Source organism: Hypomesus nipponensis, chromosome 12 (assembly GCF_054491055.1).
Source record: "Hypomesus nipponensis isolate SF chromosome 12, ASM5449105v1, whole genome shotgun sequence".
Taxonomy (NCBI): domain Eukaryota; kingdom Metazoa; phylum Chordata; class Actinopteri; order Osmeriformes; family Osmeridae; genus Hypomesus; species Hypomesus nipponensis.
This window is the reverse complement of record NC_140372.1, coordinates 12,428,361-12,447,892: the sequence shown is the minus strand read 5'-3', so window position 1 is coordinate 12,447,892 and position 19,532 is coordinate 12,428,361. Positions and strand designations below refer to the sequence as shown.

The 19,532-nt window shown below is 41.6% G+C and overlaps 2 protein-coding genes and 1 long non-coding RNA gene across 3 annotated transcripts; 1 reads left to right on the top strand and 2 right to left on the bottom strand.

Annotated features, from left to right (window-relative positions):
- Window positions 1–1,489: 1,489 nt before the first annotated feature.
- On the bottom strand, window positions 1,490–5,839 carry fhl2b (four and a half LIM domains 2b). Its single transcript, XM_084668088.1, has 6 exons — window positions 5,745–5,839; window positions 3,796–3,975; window positions 3,465–3,639; window positions 2,944–3,113; window positions 2,579–2,765; window positions 1,490–2,030 (listed from the first exon to the last, which is right to left on the bottom strand). Exons 2-6 carry the CDS (start codon window positions 3,949–3,951, stop codon window positions 1,879–1,881), a joined length of 840 nt encoding a protein of 279 aa, XP_084524214.1. The 5' UTR covers window positions 3,952–3,975; window positions 5,745–5,839; the 3' UTR covers window positions 1,490–1,878.
- A 5,824-nt stretch (window positions 5,840–11,663) lies between these two features.
- Window positions 11,664–15,164, bottom strand: LOC146261157 (uncharacterized). The gene is made up of 2 exons (XR_014724799.1): window positions 14,997–15,164; window positions 11,664–11,955 (listed from the first exon to the last, which is right to left on the bottom strand). It is a non-coding gene; the product is annotated as an uncharacterized LOC146261157 (long non-coding RNA).
- LOC146261156 (cephalotoxin-like protein) lies at window positions 11,706–18,560 on the top strand. The gene is made up of 2 exons (XM_084668420.1): window positions 11,706–11,933; window positions 16,108–18,560. Exon 2 carries the CDS (start codon window positions 16,110–16,112, stop codon window positions 17,763–17,765), a length of 1,656 nt encoding a protein of 551 aa, XP_084524546.1. The 5' UTR covers window positions 11,706–11,933; window positions 16,108–16,109; the 3' UTR covers window positions 17,766–18,560.
- The last annotated feature ends 972 nt before the right edge of the window (window positions 18,561–19,532 follow it).

Below are 19,532 nucleotides of genomic sequence, written 5' to 3'. Positions count from 1 at the left end.
AATCCCCTTCTTTCCCTCTCGTGCTCCACCTCGCTCTCTCTCTCTCTCTCTCTCTCTCTCTCTCTCTCTCTCTCTCTCTCTCTCTCTCTCTCCTTCCCTCCCTCTCTGCAAAGGATTATGTGGAGTTTCGGATGCTGATCCCCACATGACTGCGCCCGCCACAAATCCGCTCCACCCAGAGCCCATACCGAGCACCAACCGGGCTAAAGTCCCCCCCCCTCCCCCTCCCTCTCCCCCCACCGGCCTCTCCACTCTCCCTCCACTTTGTGACCTCTCAATCCTCCTGCCTCAACTGTATCTACTTTGACTCTTTGCAGATCTTCGTCCACTCAACCCCTCTTGGTCTCCGTTCCTCATTGAGCCTCCTCATCGTAATTTGACCTCCACAAGGCCGTGGAAGTCCTGGAGATTGCCCCCCAGATGGCACTCTGATAGATGATCCTCTAACCCTAACCCTCTATTAGGCTTAATCGGGCCTTTCTTCTCTCTGCCAGTCAGTGGGCCACTGGCTAGACTGTGGCGCTGGCAGAGAACTGACTGTAGTTTGGGTCACATTGGCTTAGCATGCTGGCCCAAAGCACTTTGTGCTAAATACCAGAGTTGGAGTTTGGCGATTTGATGAATGTTGCATACTTGCACTCAGTAAGTTTTTGGGGGAAAGAAGTGCACGGAACCTTTTCCTGGAAAGTTCCTTAATGCTGTGTTTCCCCATGCTGCCATAAGAGGGCAGTATGGGACTGGGATTGTGGCCACGTCGCTCATGTCAGTCTCGTCTCAAGCTCCCATCCCCAGCTTCTCAGCTTGAAACACAGGCCTCAATCAATCTTGGTGGTATTGCATTTCTGATTTGACACTCATTTATTCTGGTGATTTTATTCTCTTAAGTCAAGTCAAAATATCCCCAAACTATCTCGCACCCCCCAAAAAAATGATGTTCTCAAACCAGGCTCAAAATTCGATTTTTCCTAGAGGAGTTTTTGCTGAATTTTGCTGAGTTTGAAACAACTCCCAAATGTGAAAGCTACCACTCCATTTGTTTTGCTTTTGTCACAAATGCTTACGTCAAAAGATGCCATCGACCTATTAAGAAGCCAGGAGCACAGAGGGACACTGCAGTGCAAGACCGCATGATCCAGAAAGTTCAGCATCGTGCGGTCCGTATCTTATCTTTAGATTTCAATGCGCCACTTTCCATATAAACGAACAGGCCGCCATCTTTAAACATCGTTGGTGCTTGGTCTGCTTTATAATAGGTCTATGTCCTGTCTGTGCCATGTCTAGAATCTCTCTGTCTGCCATAACTGGTACAGTCATGTGCTTTCCCTTTGGACTCTAATGTCACTCTAATGTCACTAATGTCCTAATGGCTACTACAGGACCCCAGTTGTCACAATGTACCGGTTCATTCCTTTGGGCTGAGTTTGCTGTGCGTTTCATCCGTTCTGGCATCACAGAAAAACCTTTACAAAAGGACACACTGTAAACTGTGAACGGCATAACAGTGTCTTTATTTCTGGAATCACATAAGCTTGTTTCATTATATTTCTCATCTTTAACGTAAATGATATCTGGTTAGTGTTAAATTAGAATAAATGTGTTCAACAAAAGAGTTACGTTATATTGCTGAAAGGGTTAGTAAGAATAATTGTATTGATTCATATAATAGCTCCTGATTCAGCTTTATGATCATTTCAATCAAACAAATCCAGCGGTATACAAATCCTCCCTAAATGGGAACATTGGGTTAATCTGAGTTAGAGAAATAGGAGGTTCACAGGATCAAGTGTTAGTGAGATTATTGTTTCCCGGCTCTCGGGCTGTGACACCTGCGGTGCTTCCCTCGTCGGTGGAAGCGAAGGTGATCCTGGTCGACATCGCTCAGACATCTTTGACGCACTCGGGACACAGGATGTCGTCGCGGGCCGTCAGGAAGCCCCGCCCCACCAGGGACACCGAGCACTTCTTGCAGTTGAAGCAGTCGTTGTGCCACTGGCGCTCCTCAAACGAGATGTACTTGCTCCCTCCCAGGCCTGGAACACAACAGGGACCGTGGAGTTGTTGGGGATGCCAGGTTAACGATGACAGACATTGAATTGGATTGCATTCATGATGAAAGAAAGTTCCCTATAAGGCAGATGAAGAGTTGAATACCTCCCTTAATCTTCCTTATACATTCAAGAACACTGAGAGAACAAGTAAAAATGACGACAGGAAACGACATATCAATTGGAAATGATCTTGATGAGACAGAAAGTCGCTACCAAAAGCATCAGTACAGGAAGATAGTGGCAGGTTGTGGGGCCAGCAAGTCAAGGGTGACTTTCCTAGACAACCGAAATGGAATTTGAGTCAACCTCGACATGACACTCCTACCAAATAACTCCTGACTACTAATGTAATAACGCACTAATAGAATTAGATCGAAGATACAGGAGGGATCGAAAACTCGAGTCGAGTGGCAAAGATCGAAATTGCGGTGGACATCCCTGGACAAATGAGTTGCATAGTGACCGTCATGCACAGCGTGACCGGACTGACGGACGTGGAGATATGTGGGTGAGGAAAGTCGAGGTCGTACCGCTGATCGGGGTGGTGCAGGAGGCACACTTCTTGGCAAACAGGTTGCAGAAACAGTTGAGGCAGTAGGCAAAGTCGTCACGGGAGGTGAACCGTTGACCAGACAGCTGCTGCTTGCACCCAGTGCAGAGGAAACAATCCTTGTGCCAGGGTTGGTCACGGTAGGTCACCCCACCGGTGGTGATTGGCTAAAGAACAAGGAACAGGAAGTCACAGGATGTTTTTTTGGTCTTCATTGCCCAGTTAGAGATATCCTTCATTTAACAAGTAGCATGTGCCAGTAAATTGGGTTAATCATGTTTTGAAAGTGCAAAGAAAGCATTATTAATCCTCCGGCGTGCACCTTCCTTTTTGTTTTATGATTACCTTCTTGCAGTGGATGCACTGCATAGCAAACTGCTTCTCGTAGCATGGCAAGCAGTAGTTGCTGCTGTCCTTGTGGATGAAGCTCCTGGTTCCAATGGGCTGCTGGCAGCGCTGGCACGTGAAGCAGGCCTCATGCCAGCTGTTGCCCCTATGCTCCATCTTCCTGGAGCCTGAGGACCAGAGAGGGACATTCAGGGAGAGAGAGAAGACAGAAAGAAAACAGAGGGAGAGGTGGAGAGACGAAGGGAGGCATGAAAAAACATGTGTTTTTGATGTTGTGTCTTACAGAATGGTAGGGGACCTGTGTCTGGTCACACAGCTTGGTTAGTTTGAACCAACCAACCGATTCAATCAGTCGATACCAAAGATTGCCAAACCAACTATCCCCCCCCTCAAAATGTCAAATCATTCCCCCCAGTCATTTTCGAGAGCTGTTTTATACAGTTCAATCAAGCACATATGTAGAGTCATCAACTCAGTTTTGGTTGCTCTGACCTAGGTAACAGTTTGTCGGTTCTCACCTGGCATGATGGTCTTCTTACACTCATGGCACTTGGAGGAGTACTCGTTGGAGTAGCAGTCGGTGCACAGCAGCTGCTCGTCCTTGGTGGAGAAGGGCTTGTCCACCAGGGAGCGGCTGCATTTGAAGCAGTGGAAACACTCATCATGCCAGTGGCGTTCCTTGTAAGACAGATCCTGAAACAGGGGAACAAGAATGATAGGGTTTTTGGTCGGAAGTCGGTGTCGCTGTCAAACGTGCCGCCGCCAATGTCGTTACTGTGGCTTGGACTAGACCGAGAGGCTCCAGGAAGTGCACAGGGGTAGCCAATCGACGAGGAGTGTTGGACCCACCTTGCTACTGCAGCCAATGAACTTCTTGCATTCCTCGCAGGTGTTGGAGAAGAGGCTCTCGTAGCATTTCACACAGTAGGGGCTGTCTTCTCTGAGAACGTACTTCCGCCCATACAGGGACTCCTTGCACTCATGGCAGTCATAGCGGTCCGACATTTCGTCTCAAGTCCTTCCCACTGCCTACAGGAATGCAGAAGATTCTAGATTAGCATAATTGCATTCTTTTTTATGTGTTTTGACGTGTAGGACAGTTGGAGCCACTAATCTCTCATAAGATCACCATTCATTGTGTTTCCATGAAAGGGCTTGTATTGCCATCCGGATCACAAGGCTACTGTAATCATTTAATGACCATATGTTACTTTACTCTGGACTTGTGTTGCAGTTCATGGCGGAACAAAAGCATCGTTGTGGCTCAATGAACAGTAATTGGTTTCACAGAGATAGTTTTGATTTGATTTGGTAGCCAAAGACTAAGAATTGCTCTTCTGACATGTGTTTTTAGTGTTTAGGACGAGTCTAACTATGTGACGGGCAAAACAGAAAACTCGTGCCATAAATGTAATAATTAGATAGAACTGCACCCAGACTTTGACCCATGTGATTGCGAATAACAGTGGTCCCCGATTTATGAAATTGAAATGTCTACTTACAACATTCTATTCTATTGCATTGCAGTAGTAGGCGACTGAGTCAGATGATTACATGGTACAGTAATACATTAACATAATTATATTTCAAATACATATTTTATACATATTCCTGCCCCATGGATCATAGGTCAAAGCATTTCATCTACAAAAAGGTTAAAGGTTTAGGATAAACGAAACATCTTCAAATAATCTTTTGGATGATTTTCTTTCTGTCTATCTCTGAAGCTTTACCTCAACAGTGAAACATTTTTATTTTGGGGTAATTTCTTTTAAAATCTTTTTTTCAGCTTTACCTACCCATTTTATCAATGTAGAACATAGTCTTAGTTACTAGCTAGTAGTTATTAACTACTGGAAGGATAGCTTGCCTTCATTATGTGGAAAAGACGGTTTATTTGTAACCAAGGACAACTCTTGACCTTCCAGAACTTTTGAGGAGAAGAACTTGTTCTACCTCTGCTAATTGGAGTCACGCTCATGATCATGTCTTTCCTGTCGGCATGAAGGGTCTCAAGGTAAACCTAGTGGTTTCCTCTCAAATGAAACCAAATATAACAATTGTGACAACAGCACAATTGTGTTTTTGTGTCACACGCAGAAAGCAACATTAGACATCTTCAGTGTGTCAGTATATACATGCATACATTGAACTGGTGTGTGCTGCCATAGGAGAACCAGGAAGCCAGTTAGGCTTGTCTGTACACTGTGGTACAGTAGAGTGTATCCTGAACAGTCCACAAAGTAAGACAGGAAAGGTACAGTGCTGCACCTGTTTAAACTTTTATGGGTGGCTGACCACTCAAGCTGAGATGACACCGTACTTAAATAAATATTCAGTGTTAGTAGCCTGCTCTTAATCTGCAAGAAATGTGCTTTCCATGTCAGCCAGTCTCAAATAATATCTATTTGGTTTTTAAATTGCACAGTATACTTCACTTCTATACAAGACAATCAAACTAATGTACGAAATGAAAGAACTGCAACATCAACATAAATATGTCTGTTACATACATGCAATGACATTGCGATTCTCACACGATGTCACTCCATGCAACTGTGTGTGTGCCTGAGTCTACAAATGAGCAAGTAAGGTAGTGATGGCACAGTGTGACACACGGGGTGACTGCCAGGGAAAGGAGAAGCATTGAAGGCAACGAGCGTTCAAAAGGGAAATAGAAGTGGACGCAGGTTAAGACAATGACTGGAAGTGGAAAACAAAGGTGTAATGCTGGTGACCGAGTCAAGCGAGTCAAGTCGGGCAAGTGCCAGAGATAGGATGAAGAGAAGGGTACTGACCTGTCAGTGGAGTGCTCAGCGGTGTCGTCTGTTCAGAGTGAAGATGGAGAGGGCCGGCCCCAGACTTTATGGGATTACGGTCGCAGCCTTCACTGGGCAGGGCAGTGGGGTGACTAAAAGGGGCTGGCTGTCCAATCCATAGCAGTATAAGTTCAACACCCTCTCGAGAGAAAGTAAGGTTTCCTGGAAAGTAGCTTTCTAGGTTTTTTACTATGAGACAACGGTCAATAACATACTATATTCTTGCTATCATGTACTGTAAGTGTATGATACATGGTCATATCCATACGCAATGAGGAAAGACTCGATCTTCAAACATACATTTAGAATATGTTGTGATACAGGACACGAGGCCATCAATTAAACAATGAATCATCGACTTCAGTCGGAATAGATGTCATCTCTCTCTTTACAGGGGACCTGTGCGTCTGTGTGTGTGTGCGCGTGTGTTTGTGTGTACAAAGTCAATTGTGCTGGGTGCAAGATAGGGCCCTAAAGGCTTTTCAGACAAACAACACTTGAATTTTTCAATAATTATGATGATCTTTCCCACTACTACACTGATTATCTACACACTAGTTTGTGTGTGGCCCACTTTCTTGAATAGTAATTTCTTATGGTTTAATTTGGGACATTTGCAGCGTTCAGGGAGATTCTATAGCAACACTTTCTAACACTGAAATTGCATTACAAGATTAAAGGTAGTCAACTTGATGAAATCATTTTAAATCTCATGACTCCCTCAATAGTGTATTCCATGCAGTCATGGTATTTTCCTAGTTCATTATGGAGAGAGAAGGTCATTTCACCCTCATGACCATGGAAGAAACATTAGGACGATATGTTTCTTAACAGCATTGCAGCTTTGTGTAAGAAAACGACCTAACCCTCGTTTCAGATAGTTTACACTCAGGAACTTTATTACAAATACAGAGGACACATCTTGTACCCTAATCTTTCTTTTATTTTCACCTCATACACTGCATTTCAACTTATAAAATCTGACATCTATGGGTGATGAAAATGTACTATCAACTGTGTATCCAAAAGAACGATCAAGTGAACAGTGTAACAAAGTGAGACGTGAGAATCCTTCAAATGACTTCCCTGACAACGGACTTGAGTAGTTATGTGACACACACACTCATACACACACAGACACACACTCATACACACACAGACACACACACATACAAATACAGAGTACAGAAAGAGAGGGGCAGGATCCTTCCTTTCACAAAGCGCTCCCTCGGGTCTCCGCGCACACAGGAGGATGTTGATGGTGTTACTGTACCTTATTTACAACATCTGAACTCTTCCCATGAGCTATTCCCAAAATATGCGGTGTCTTCAAGAACAACAACTAAACACAGTTTCAAAGAGAACTTTGTGAAGACATACAGTAGTGCTCACATTGCTAACATTTCAACTTCACTTCAACCGCATAACATCAATTCTGTCACCTAATTTGACCCGGCCAACATGAATCCATTGCTTTAACACTGGGTAACATGGCATACTTCACCCATGTGACGTGGAGAATCTCAGCTGTCATTTAACTCAATATTGTTAACAGATTAATTCAAATATGAAAGGTTTGGAGGTCCCTTCGAGAAACAAACATTTTCAGTACGTATTTCCTTTCCACAATAACAGCAATCTAAATTGATTCAATTCCCAGCAACTATTCAGGTCAGGTAAATGTGCCTATATGGTTATGGTTATAGTGATTATTTTCCTTAAATACGCATGTACAACCTATGATGTGTATCTTTGGTTAACATTAAATTCGCTGTTGTTTCTTTTAGTGGGGAATTGTGAAGGATTGTGATTAAATTGTAGCTAAACAGTCTTTTATAATTCCAAAGTTCAAAATGATGATTGATAGCTCCAGCACACCAATTTCAACTCTAAGGCACCTGAGTACAGGTTCAGATCTTTGAAGATTGAGATGAAACATCTACACATAACCCTCTCTTAAGTTCATTAAGGCACAACTGAATAAAAGTGACTGCAAATTTCATTTGGTCTCATCATCTGTAAATGACTTTCTTCAAAGCAAAGTTACTGACCAAAGAAGTCTAAAGTGTTAGGGCATTGGAAGGTTTTATTAACAAACAAATCTCTGCTGATTCTGCTTATTCAATTATCTTGTTTTTTATCACTGATTGCATGAAGTCACCTTTGTTGCTCTGTGGTTTGTCCTGGTATGTGGTCCTGTCCAGATTTATCCAGAAAGTTAATATAATTTGATGATTTTGTGAAAACCTAGTGTATAGTATATAAAATAAGCATTGCTTGTTTACTTCCTTTCCAAGCAATTACACCTCAATGTCTTCAAGAGAGAGAATCTACCAAAACATGATCAGCTCAATTTGGAAAACAGTGGATTTAATCAACAGAACACGTGTCCTTCATTAGGCAGTGATACAACAACATTTAGGAGACACTACCAAATTTAGCCAAGTGTAGGGTACACAAATTCATACATACATCATGCAAACATGCAGTTTTTCATTCTAAGACAACTTTATTTTTAAGTGACACTGCTTGATGTTTATATTTATCCTGTCCACCAAATTATCCTCTATCAAATACTCCGAAGTTACTAAACTAAGGTACATCTAATCCTGCCAAATGTGTAATTCAGAGAACTGCTGGTTTTTAGGAGCTGTCGGAGTGAATCTCGGAAGTAAACAGTGTGCTATGTGTCTTCCTGGTCATCATGGACAACCTACATAGTAGTGATGCAGCCTCTTGGCTCCAAATGTCCCATGCTTATTAAATAAACCAATTCAAACATTTTCTGACGAGGCATTTGACCATTTAAGTACTTACATCTCAGTTCATGTCTCTCTCTGTCTCTCTCTTTCTCTATGTGTGTGTTCATACCTTCTACTCCTGTGTCCTTGTGGGGTTTGCCCAGACAATTCTAGATTTGGGAGAGGTCACTGAAGAACCACTAATGCAGGGCTCTCAAGTCTCAGCCATTTCAATTATTTCTCACACTGTCACTCAACACCTTGTATTTCTCACGCATTTCAACCATTTCTCTGAGAAATCGCTGAGAAATAAGGGATAACTTGTCCTGCTATATAGGCTACAATGAATGGTAGAAGCGCAGGCAGACTGGGATGATAGTTTTCTGGAGATAAACAGAGTATAAACCCAATCCGAAACCATCACCAGCACCAGATGTTTTCAGATGTGATCGACAAGCGCAGTTTTCACTGAATCACTGAACAAGACAAGCTAGGTCTGCCAAAAACGACATTCTTTGGCACCCCTGGCGGTCGTGTCAATTACTTTAGCTACGTCAAATGCCTGAGACGGCGTTTTGAATTTACGTCACGTTGCTTTCGATCGGGCATAGCTCCAATGTGTGGCTTTAAGATGATAATTACCGGTATTTATTTGAACCATTTCTGTCTTTCATAGCGAAGTTGAAATCAAAGACTTTAAATATGATGAGGACACAGAGACGTACTATTTCCAGAACAATAGTGGCTGTAAGATACAACGAAAGGCTAGACTAGACTACCTAGCGGGCACTAGTGTAAGGGCTAGAAGTCTTGGCAGCCTGTAGTCAGTGTTGCCACAGTTACTTTGAAAAAGTAACTTAGTTACGTTACAGACTAATACTTGATTTTAAAAGTAACTGAGTTACTTTACAAGTTACTTGATTTTAAAGTAACTAAGTTAGATTACAAGTTACTTTATTTGTTACATTCAGCAGCTGCCGACAACACCCCTGCCGCCTCAACATAAAAATAGGTGCGTTCGACTTCATGCAGCGCTGGCATCGCCTGCAGCCCAGCTGACTTGAAGCAGCCAATGGCATTCTCAACTTCAAGGCAGCTGGCTGTCGGCGCCGCAGGTGCTGCATGAAGTCGAACACACCTATTGACAACCGGCTCTGTAAATTTGACTGTGTAGTGCTGCGACTCCATGCTTCTTCAAATTTGACGTTGTGGTATGGTTTGTTGGACCCAATGCTAGTTTCCTCAAGGATCACAATGACTCTGGCTTAGAGACTTGTTGCTCTTGTTGGTTAGTGGTAACTGATTTAAACTGTTATAATCGCTGCAAATTATTTTATTTTAGTTAATCTTATTTCTTACAGTTGCTTGTTTTTCTACAGGTACACCTGCACTTAGCGATTCATGTTGTTTAATTGTAACTTGTTTAACTACATGCTCTTATGGTTCTTCCCTGGCACTTATTTTTGGTTGTTCACAATATGTGCTTCATGTTTTGGCTACCCGCAATGTTTTGTGGCTATCATGTTGTTATGAACAGTGACCTATGCACTTTGCAAAGCTCTCTCTTGGAAGACGCTTTGGATAAAAGCCACTGCTAAATGAATAAATGTAAATGAATCAGTAAAATGAACCGGATTTCCCATCACTAGTCGTTGCGTGATAGGTCAATGTAGCCTATATACACGTGACGTGACCCTTGTGCTGAAAACGTGACTTAATTGTTGCATAATCTTAACTCCCAGAGACGCAAGAAGAAATCAAATATATATTTTACTATTAATGACCAAATAGTAACGCACAGTGACTTGGACAAGTAACTTTAATCTGATTTCTGGTTAGGAAATAGTAACGCGTTAGTTTATCGTTACTGAAAAAAGTGGTCAGGTTAGAGTAACGTAACAGGTGTTGTATCACCCGACACCGGCATCACTGAGTCCCAGAGAGGAGGCAGGAGAGGCTGTTGGCCTTTCATCGTTTTGCTCTTTGAGCTCAAACAAAAGTCAAGATAAACAAATATAGAGTTCAAAGTCTCACTGTATTTCTCATAAGTAATTGATTTCGGTGAATTTACTGGCTGCAATATCAATGACTAACAACAAACAACTATTCTTAATTTAGCATAAACCCTCTGACATTCATGTTTATGCTGGCACTGTAATGCTTAACAGAGAAATACAGTGAGACCATGTTTAATGGTCAAAACAATTCGTACCAATAGCAAAACACCATGGATAACCTGCAAAGCTCCTGCCTAGAATCCTTTCTTCATCTCTCAAAAGTCAATATCTGTGTCAATGAACATGTCAGTGCCATCAGAATGACAAGTCCTTGTGTGATTGTGTATCGATATCAAATTGCTTAGTCATGTTGTCAATATATCAGTGTACTCTGAAGGGATGTTCTGTGTAAACTATGGCTAAAATTTGATGACAATTATTGTAAATTATAGGTTACAAATTAGTGTATGTAGGAGTTTGATTGCCAGAGACTTGACAAGATTCACAATTACGCTTTTACTGTTTGTACTGTAATTTGTTGACAGACCATGTCATTGCGATACAGAAAGGAAAATAAATGTGAACATAGGACAATCTACTTAGGGAAAACTGTGCAGTGCTAGGAATTACAAAGCAATCTTGCAGCTGGCGCTGCATGAAGTTGAACGCACCTATTTTTATGTTGAGGCGGCAGGGGTGCTGAATGTAACTAATAACGTAACTTGTAATCTAACTTAGTTACTTTTAAAATCAAGTAACTAGTAAAGTAACTAAGTAACTTTTAAAATGAAGTAATCTGTAACGTAAGTTACTTTTTCAAAGTAACTGTGGCAACACTGCTGGGACTCACACAGTTCAGCATTAATATCTACAGCTGGTATCAGCTGCCATCTGGGAGTTTAAATACAGTCAAAGATATTTGACTTTTCCATGAAATACAAGCATGTTAATAAACGTTACATGTCTGGCTCTTGATGTGATTCTCATTTTGTGGCCCTTAGTGAAGTTGAGATTGACACCCTTTGTGTAAACCAAATTAACACACAGAACGTTATCAGCGGTGTGCCAAAGAGATAAAAATAACTGTTCAGGGGACTTAAAACAAGAACTGTGGCTAACATCTGGTTAAAGAGAGACAGATACAGACAGACAGAGACAGATGAAGTGCAGAGTTGTTTATCAGCGGTGTGTCAGAGAGTTGTCTTTACATAGCAAAGCTCCCCCTGTCAGAAGGTGTGGCCAATCAGCTTCCTTTAAAAATGACTGCTTCTGCCCTGTCGGGTTAAAGAGATCAGGAGCTTCCTCCGAGACTCAACAACCTGCAGACTGTCGTCAGATACCGCCATCACATCCAGCAACCCGCCAGCCAGCTGCCCAGTCACAGCAGTCAGACATTTCTGGGCCAGCGTCCAGCTCTCCGATTCTCCCAGGTTTGCACTCTCTGCTTGCTTTCTGTAAAAATAAATTGTCATTTCACATGAATATTCTGTTATATTATACTGTTTTTTTTTTTACTCAATAAAAAAAAATAGATACCTAAAAAATAGACATGAATCAATCAATCAATAAAATTGAATTTACATGTCTATGGTAAAAGACACATCTGTAACTGAATTACCCTGAAAAAAAGAATATTAATTGTTTTCACATTTTTCTAAAACACATCTGCATCTGCACAAATCGTTATCTTTTATTTAATATATTGAACTGTTACATTCAAGTTCAATACTGTAAATATGATGAAATTAAATCAAATCAATTATTACATGTGTAAATATATTTTATTAAACATGGAAGAACAAATACAGGTAACACTTTAGATGAGCTCACCAAATTCATAATTTATTAACCGGTTTGTTCACCATTAGTTATTTATTGTTTATACAAAATGTATCATTAGTAAAGCATTTGTTCACACAGTTAGGGTTCGGGTTTAGGGTTTTGTACTGGTGTGCAGCTGTTTATTGGTTAGCAAACTATACTAGCAACATTCGGTTAATTTTTGAGCAATAATATTGCATTGTCCCGTGCTATCAGTGCTAACTAGCTAGTCTAACTACTGAAACGGACGGAAGCTCAAGTCTACCCATTAGGTTCTAACTTGATATCCACTCATTTAATTTTAGCTTCGTAGCCACGCAATTACTGTACAGTACATGACCTAGTCCTGGCTTCTTAAAAGGACGTTTTCCACGGATGCACAATTAATGGATCTATAAAAATCAACATAAGCTAACCTTGACAACAGCCTAATGTTAGTCTATCGAGTCCCAAGTCACTCGAGCGATCGTACAGTAACTTGTTTACAGCGTATGTAGGCTAGCTAGCTACCATATACCGAGTGCCTACGAAACATTTATGATTGATTTAGAATGTTTACAGTAGGCCTACTGTTTAAATTAAATATTATTTTATTGAAAGTGTCCCATTTTCGTTGTTATTTTAAAGGCAGCTTTTATAAAATGAGCATTGAATGAATGAGATGGTGCGAGATCTAGCTAGGCTAACAAATGTGAAGTTCACAGTGCTGTTTGTCCGTTGCATAGCAACAGCCACTGTTTACAGGGACAATTTTCTTTCGGCTACTGAAATGCGATTCACAATGTTTGTTGTCTATAACTATTTTGTGCTGAAAGGCAGCTTACTATTTATTTACTATTTATAATTTCGCTGGCAACCGTATTATAAAAGCAATAAGGTACTCGAGGCAGTACTTTATCGCCAATAAAGTACGTGTTCCAGGGTATGCCTAACAACACCCTTGAACACGTACTTTATTGGCGATAAAGTACTGCCTCTCGTACCTTATTGCTTAAATATAACCATGACTAAAATGAGGATTCACTGAAATAAGTATTATTGCACAGATCCAGCACAAAGAAAAATCAAATCGGATCAGAAGGTGACCCAAACTGTAGCACACTTTGCTTGGCAGAACAGTCATTTTAAATTGCTTACCATGACTAATAATATATAATTATTTTAGTAAACGTGCATATTTAATCCAAATCCAATTATTACTATTCTGGCTGACAGTGTATGGAAAGCTGCCCCAGATTTCCAGTTAACATAGTCTGCCTCCACAGATCCAGAGGGGGCTTGGACAGATACAGACAGTTACTGTTTGAAGGGCAAGAGCGGTAGAATTTAAAGGCCTGCTACTGCACGACATGGGCTCTCACCAGTGTAACAATGGGAATGGGACACCCCAAGTGTCGTCACAGCCTCACTTTGGGAAAGCATGCCCTAGTGGGCACATTGTAGGGGAGACTGTTGGGCATAGCATTTAATGGTCTTCTGTGAAAAGAGCACCATTTGGGACACTGTCATGTAAGGGCAGCATTAAGGGCACTTCATAACATAACCCTTTTCCATTGGAAGTAAGGGCACGGGAACAGTTAAACATACACCATTGTAAGGGCACCTTAAATGGGATTGCATCACTTTTTCTCTACTATAAAGGAACTCATTAAGACATGTTTTGACATTTATATTAATACACTATAATGTATTGCGTTAAGGGGCACCCTGGGCACTCAAGCATATTTCACGATGTGAATGGCAGACAGTAGGGCACTTAATCTAATTTTTGTCACTCTAGAGAGCATTTTAGAAATGCTTTTTCAACCCTGGGGGCACCAGTCACACCCTGAGTCTTCCAGTGTGCCCGGATACACCCACTGGGGCAGTATATTGCACCTATAACATTGGGGAAGCCAGAAGAAGAGGATTAAGTAATATAGAGGCTTGTCAACATATAGGCCTACTTTAAAACAATGAAAATGCTTTATACAATTGAATAAAAAGTCTCATTGATTCTTTATGTTTCAAGATGATCTGGAAAACTGATCCAAAGACTCATACCCGGCAGATGAACGAATCATTGATCCAAAGACTCGGTTGGGAGGTGAACCATTTGTTCATCTGCCGGCTACGAGTCTTTGGATCATTTTTCACGTGACTTGCATAGGCTAAGTACTGGTAGCTAGAGGAAACATAAATTATGTGTTCATTTTGACTGGGTCTTCGGGTATGGGTGTTTGCATAATTTTTCACGAGACCTGCGTAGGCTCAGAAGAGGAAACAGAAAGTAGGCTACTTGCCCCCCCCCCCCCCCCTCCCATAGATTGGGTAACCATATACTACTGCAGGTTTCTGCTGCAGTTGGGTTTGACCCTGTGTTAATCAACATCTCCCTAGACCACTAATGCAAAGGGCTTGAAAAACACCATTATCTTTGTGCACATATCCAAAAAGCTCTCCTGCCTCAATGACCACAGCCCAAATATTGTTACACTCATTCACAGATCAGTTAAAAACACCGTTAACGTTGCATTGCACCACCCATTATCTCATTCTTAAGTTCTTGAACATCATTGATAGACCCATTCAAACTTTTCAAAAACATAGTAGGGAGTTTAGACCTAATTTATTTATAGTCTATATATCTATATTTCTAGTCAATGCAGCGCTTCTTGCTGATAGCAACTCACCAGGACACTTCACCAACTCTAAACTCATTCTCCTCAGACCATCCATTTAATTAGCTTTGACGGCCATCAGGTCTGGGAAATTCCTAATTCGCACTCTCACGTCTAACAGGTTCGAAATTATATGGCTGTGGACTATCATACATATTGTAGTTCTTGCCACCTCTTCCTCATCCCAGTCAGTCGCCATAGTTCTAGTAGTAGGCTGAGGCTACTCTCCTCCACGACTGCCGAATGTGATGTCATCACCAAATTGCGCCAATTAGCAAATGCTGACACCAAAATGACAAAAACTGGTCTTTACCATTTGGAGATTTCTTAAATTATATACATATCTTGAGCGCTTTATGTACCCATTAATCAACAGTGGTGGTTTACCTGCAAAATGGCCTTTAAAGCAACATAACGCATCTTTGGTATTTCTTGTGATTTGGCGCCCCCTCAGGTTTATCAACTTCTATATTGCTGTCATAAATATGGACTGGGATGGTTGGGTTGAGAGTCTTGAATGTGTAGAGTTTCGAACATGAGTCCTCATCACTGTAACCCTGTAATGACTTATACTTATAAAGATGTGAAGGGGATTTTGTCAATTTTTGGGGGGGCGCTATCCACACGGTTAGCTGTGTTGCTTATTCACAAATGCACGATCCTTACAATTTGTAACTCGTTGTAAAGGTGACAACTCAGGCTTTCCAATAATATAAAACACAATACCAATTGGTATTATTGAAGTGGAGGAATAATCGACCAAAATAAAGTTTCCGAACATTTTTTTGTTTGTTGTTTTGACTATGTTACCTGACGTCTTTTCCTTTATTTTCTTCTCTGGGGTACATTACCTACAATACGTAAGATGTATGGGCCTGTACAATATCCCCTCAACTATTGGAAGGTCTCTAGTAATGTTTTCTCTATTGTATCTTTATGTCCTAAAGTACATTGTTGTGTTGTTATATACTGTCATCAATTGTATTGTCTATTGTACAAACTGAATTAAATGAAAAGTCATAAATGGGTTTGTATGTACCTGTTGCCAGCAAAGACAAACATTATCGTCTTGAAGGATATTTATCTTATCTCAGGATTTCATGTTGTGTTGTCTGTGTTGCAGTCATGGCGTTCCCTCGGCTGTCTGCCTCCATGCTGTTGGCTTCATTGATCCTTCTCTACTGGACAACATCCTCAGCTCAGTCACATGATCCCGCCTCTTCCGTCGTCTCACCATCCGACAGGGTGAAGAGAGACCTGCCTTTCGAAACCAGAGAAAAAGTGGATAAATCTTTAGAGGTGGCAAACAGCTTCCTCACTGTCGTCAAAGAAAGTTTTGAATTGATTGAAAAGATTGATACCAAAAAGTTGTCAGATGTGATGAAAAGTCTCGCCAACGTCGCTAGCTTGGCGCCCGGCATAGGGGGTTTGGTTGCCTCTTTTGTCAACATGGTCTTGGTCTTCATCCCTCAGGATGACCCAGTGCTGAACGAGGTGCAGAAAGGGTTTGCTGAAGTAAACAGGAAATTGGACTCTATCTCCATCCAGATCTCGCACCTGGCAACAAACGTGGAATGGTATAACTATGCCAGCGTCTACTCTCAAGACGAGCTCCGCATCCTCAACTCTTGGAAGAAGTTCAATGAGTTTCTTTCGAACACTAACTCGGTAGAACGTGATGAGGACAAACTCAGACTGGCTAAGGCATTCGTCAACTACTATGAGAACACAGGAACTGAGGCTAGTGTGGCCAACCTCTACCATTACCTGACGGTCAAAGACACATTTCTCAGTGGAAACCTCAACGAACTGATGATAAAGAAGTTTGAATGTGACGTACAAGAGATCGGCAAATATAACGTCTATTTCAGTCGTTTGCTTTGGCAAGGGATGGTGCTGAACCAGTTCTACTGGAAACTGATCGGTTTGGATTCGTCAGGCAAAGAAGCCGAACACAGCCAGATGTTCAAGAATGTCTACAGAGCTCAGACATCAGCTCTGGATTACTGTCTGGACAACCACATGCAGTATGTGAAGGGAGATGTGCTAGAGATCAGCAAAGGACTCAGTGCTGACAACAAACAAGCCATTGCTGATAGGGTGAAAAACACTCTGAATAACAAGTACAACTGGTACAACTGGGTGGTGCTGGTGTACACCACAAACCAGGCTGAGAATTACATACTATATAATCTGACTAAGATTACAGAAGACACGATCACCGTCGCTGTGGGATACACTCTGAAAACAGATACAATTGATGAAACACCTGTTAAAGAAACAGCCAATGATTGCTTTAAAGACAAATCGTGTGAAATTAAGGACAAAATACATAAGTGTAGGTATACTTGGTCTAATCCACATGATAATGCGGGTATACAGTATCATTACACCTTTACTGAATATGCTAAAGCGACACACGCTGCGTATGGAGAAGACTTTGGTGTGGCTCCAGCACCCTTTCACCAACATGACTGTGATTGGGGTTACTCTACAAGAAAGATTTACATCTATTATTCCCAGAGGTTGCCTGTCTGCCAAAGAGAAACATGTAGCAACAATGGAAAGTGCAAGAGGCTGATGGACTCCAATGAATGGATGTGTGACTGTTGGGAGGGTTACTATGGTGTGAGATGTGAAAATAAAACCCCCAGTGGCACCGCTCCAGTGGTCGATATACAAGTTGTACCTGACATCAGCACCGTTGACACCAGAATAAAAGGGATGGAGGTCAAACTCAAGGAGATTCTCAACTCGCTCAACCACAAATGTCATGGCTAGTACGAGATATCTGCAGACCGCTGATGGACAACAGGAAAAACAACTTCCAGCCAATAGACAAACTAAACACACATCAACTGAGTGAGCGTCTGAGAACGGCACTATGAAGGAAGAAAAACTGAACCAAGAACAAATATAATCCACAGATGAGGCTGGACGTAATGATCATTAAGATTTGGTATTGTTACCAAATAACCTTTGAATTATCGACCAAAACAGAAGTTCAGAGTAATATAACTCCTTCAGTCAAACAAGTCATGCATTCAATTATTTTTGTACCCAAATCTATAGAAAAGTTATTATTTGTACGGTTTTACTTGCAACCATTCACCGCGAGCAGCAACACCGCATAGCCTCTCAGCGCTGTGTATTTAATGGAATTGGCGAGTTTAGATTTCAAATGAAGTACTCTACATAAGGACTTCAAACAGTTAAGGGGGGAGAGAACGAGAAAGACCACCCTGGATGAGCATTGACCGTAACCTTTCCCTCTGCTTTGCCCCCCTGAACTGCACTCCGTAAAGGACCCCAGACCCCGGACGGGAAGACCCCTAATTTGAAGTTTGTCCCACTACCTTACCCTGAAACCCTTAGTAAAACCCCATTTAAGTTAACCCCTGTGTCTGAGTCCTATATTTTGGTATATCGGGCATTCAAGTCCCCTGGGCTGCTACAAAGCATACAATTCACAAGTTAACAACTGAAATGTGAAAGTAGTTGTTGTAGTGCCACATGTGATCAGTTGATGTAGTGTTTATTGTCTGATGTTCAATAAATTTGTCTGTCAGAAAATAATTCTGAATTCATATATGATTCCTAAAAATTTTACAATGTTCCTGAGTTTTACATGTACAGATTACATCACACACACACACACACACACACACACACACACACACAGACACACACACACACACAGATGCACACAATCTCTCTAATAAACATACACACATTCTTTCTCTCACACACACACAGTTTCACACACACACACACACACACACACACACACACACACACACACACTCTTTCACACAAACACACACACTCTTATACACACTGTGGCAACCCAGGAGTGCAGCACCATAGACCACGTCTCTAGCAAGCCTGGGGGTCAGGTGATCGGAGGCAGGTCCAGGGGGTCAGGTGATCGGAGGCAGGTCCTGGGGGTCAGGTGATCGGAGGAAGGTATGTCTGGGTGCCACTCCCACGGGAGACAATGAGCTGCCCTGCCCAAACTGCACACCTGGAGGACCCTGAGGCGAGCGAGGAAGATTGGGGCCGACTCCTCCCTCCTTCCACTTAGTACTGCTAGTTTATGTACCCTTAGTATAGATAGTCCACATATTTCAATTTTAGGTTCCTATTTGTTTATTGTGTGCACCTTCCTGCCAAAGTACATTTCTTGTCTGTGCAAACTTTCATGGCGAATAAATCCCCTTCTGATTCTGAATCTCTGATGAATCTGTTTATTCAATTATCATGGTTTTATCACTGATTGCATGAAGTCACCTTTGTTGCTCTGTGGTTTGTCCTGGTGTGTGATCCTGTCCAGATTCATCCAGACAGTTAATATAATTTAATGATTTTGTGGAAACCTAGTGTATAGTATATAAAATAAGCATTGCTTCTTTACTTCCTTTCCAAGCAATTACACTGCAATGTCTTCAAGAGAGAGAATCAACCAAAACATGATCAGCTCAATTTGGAAAACAGTGGATTTAATCAACAGAACACGTGTCCTTCATTAGGCAGTGATACAACAACATT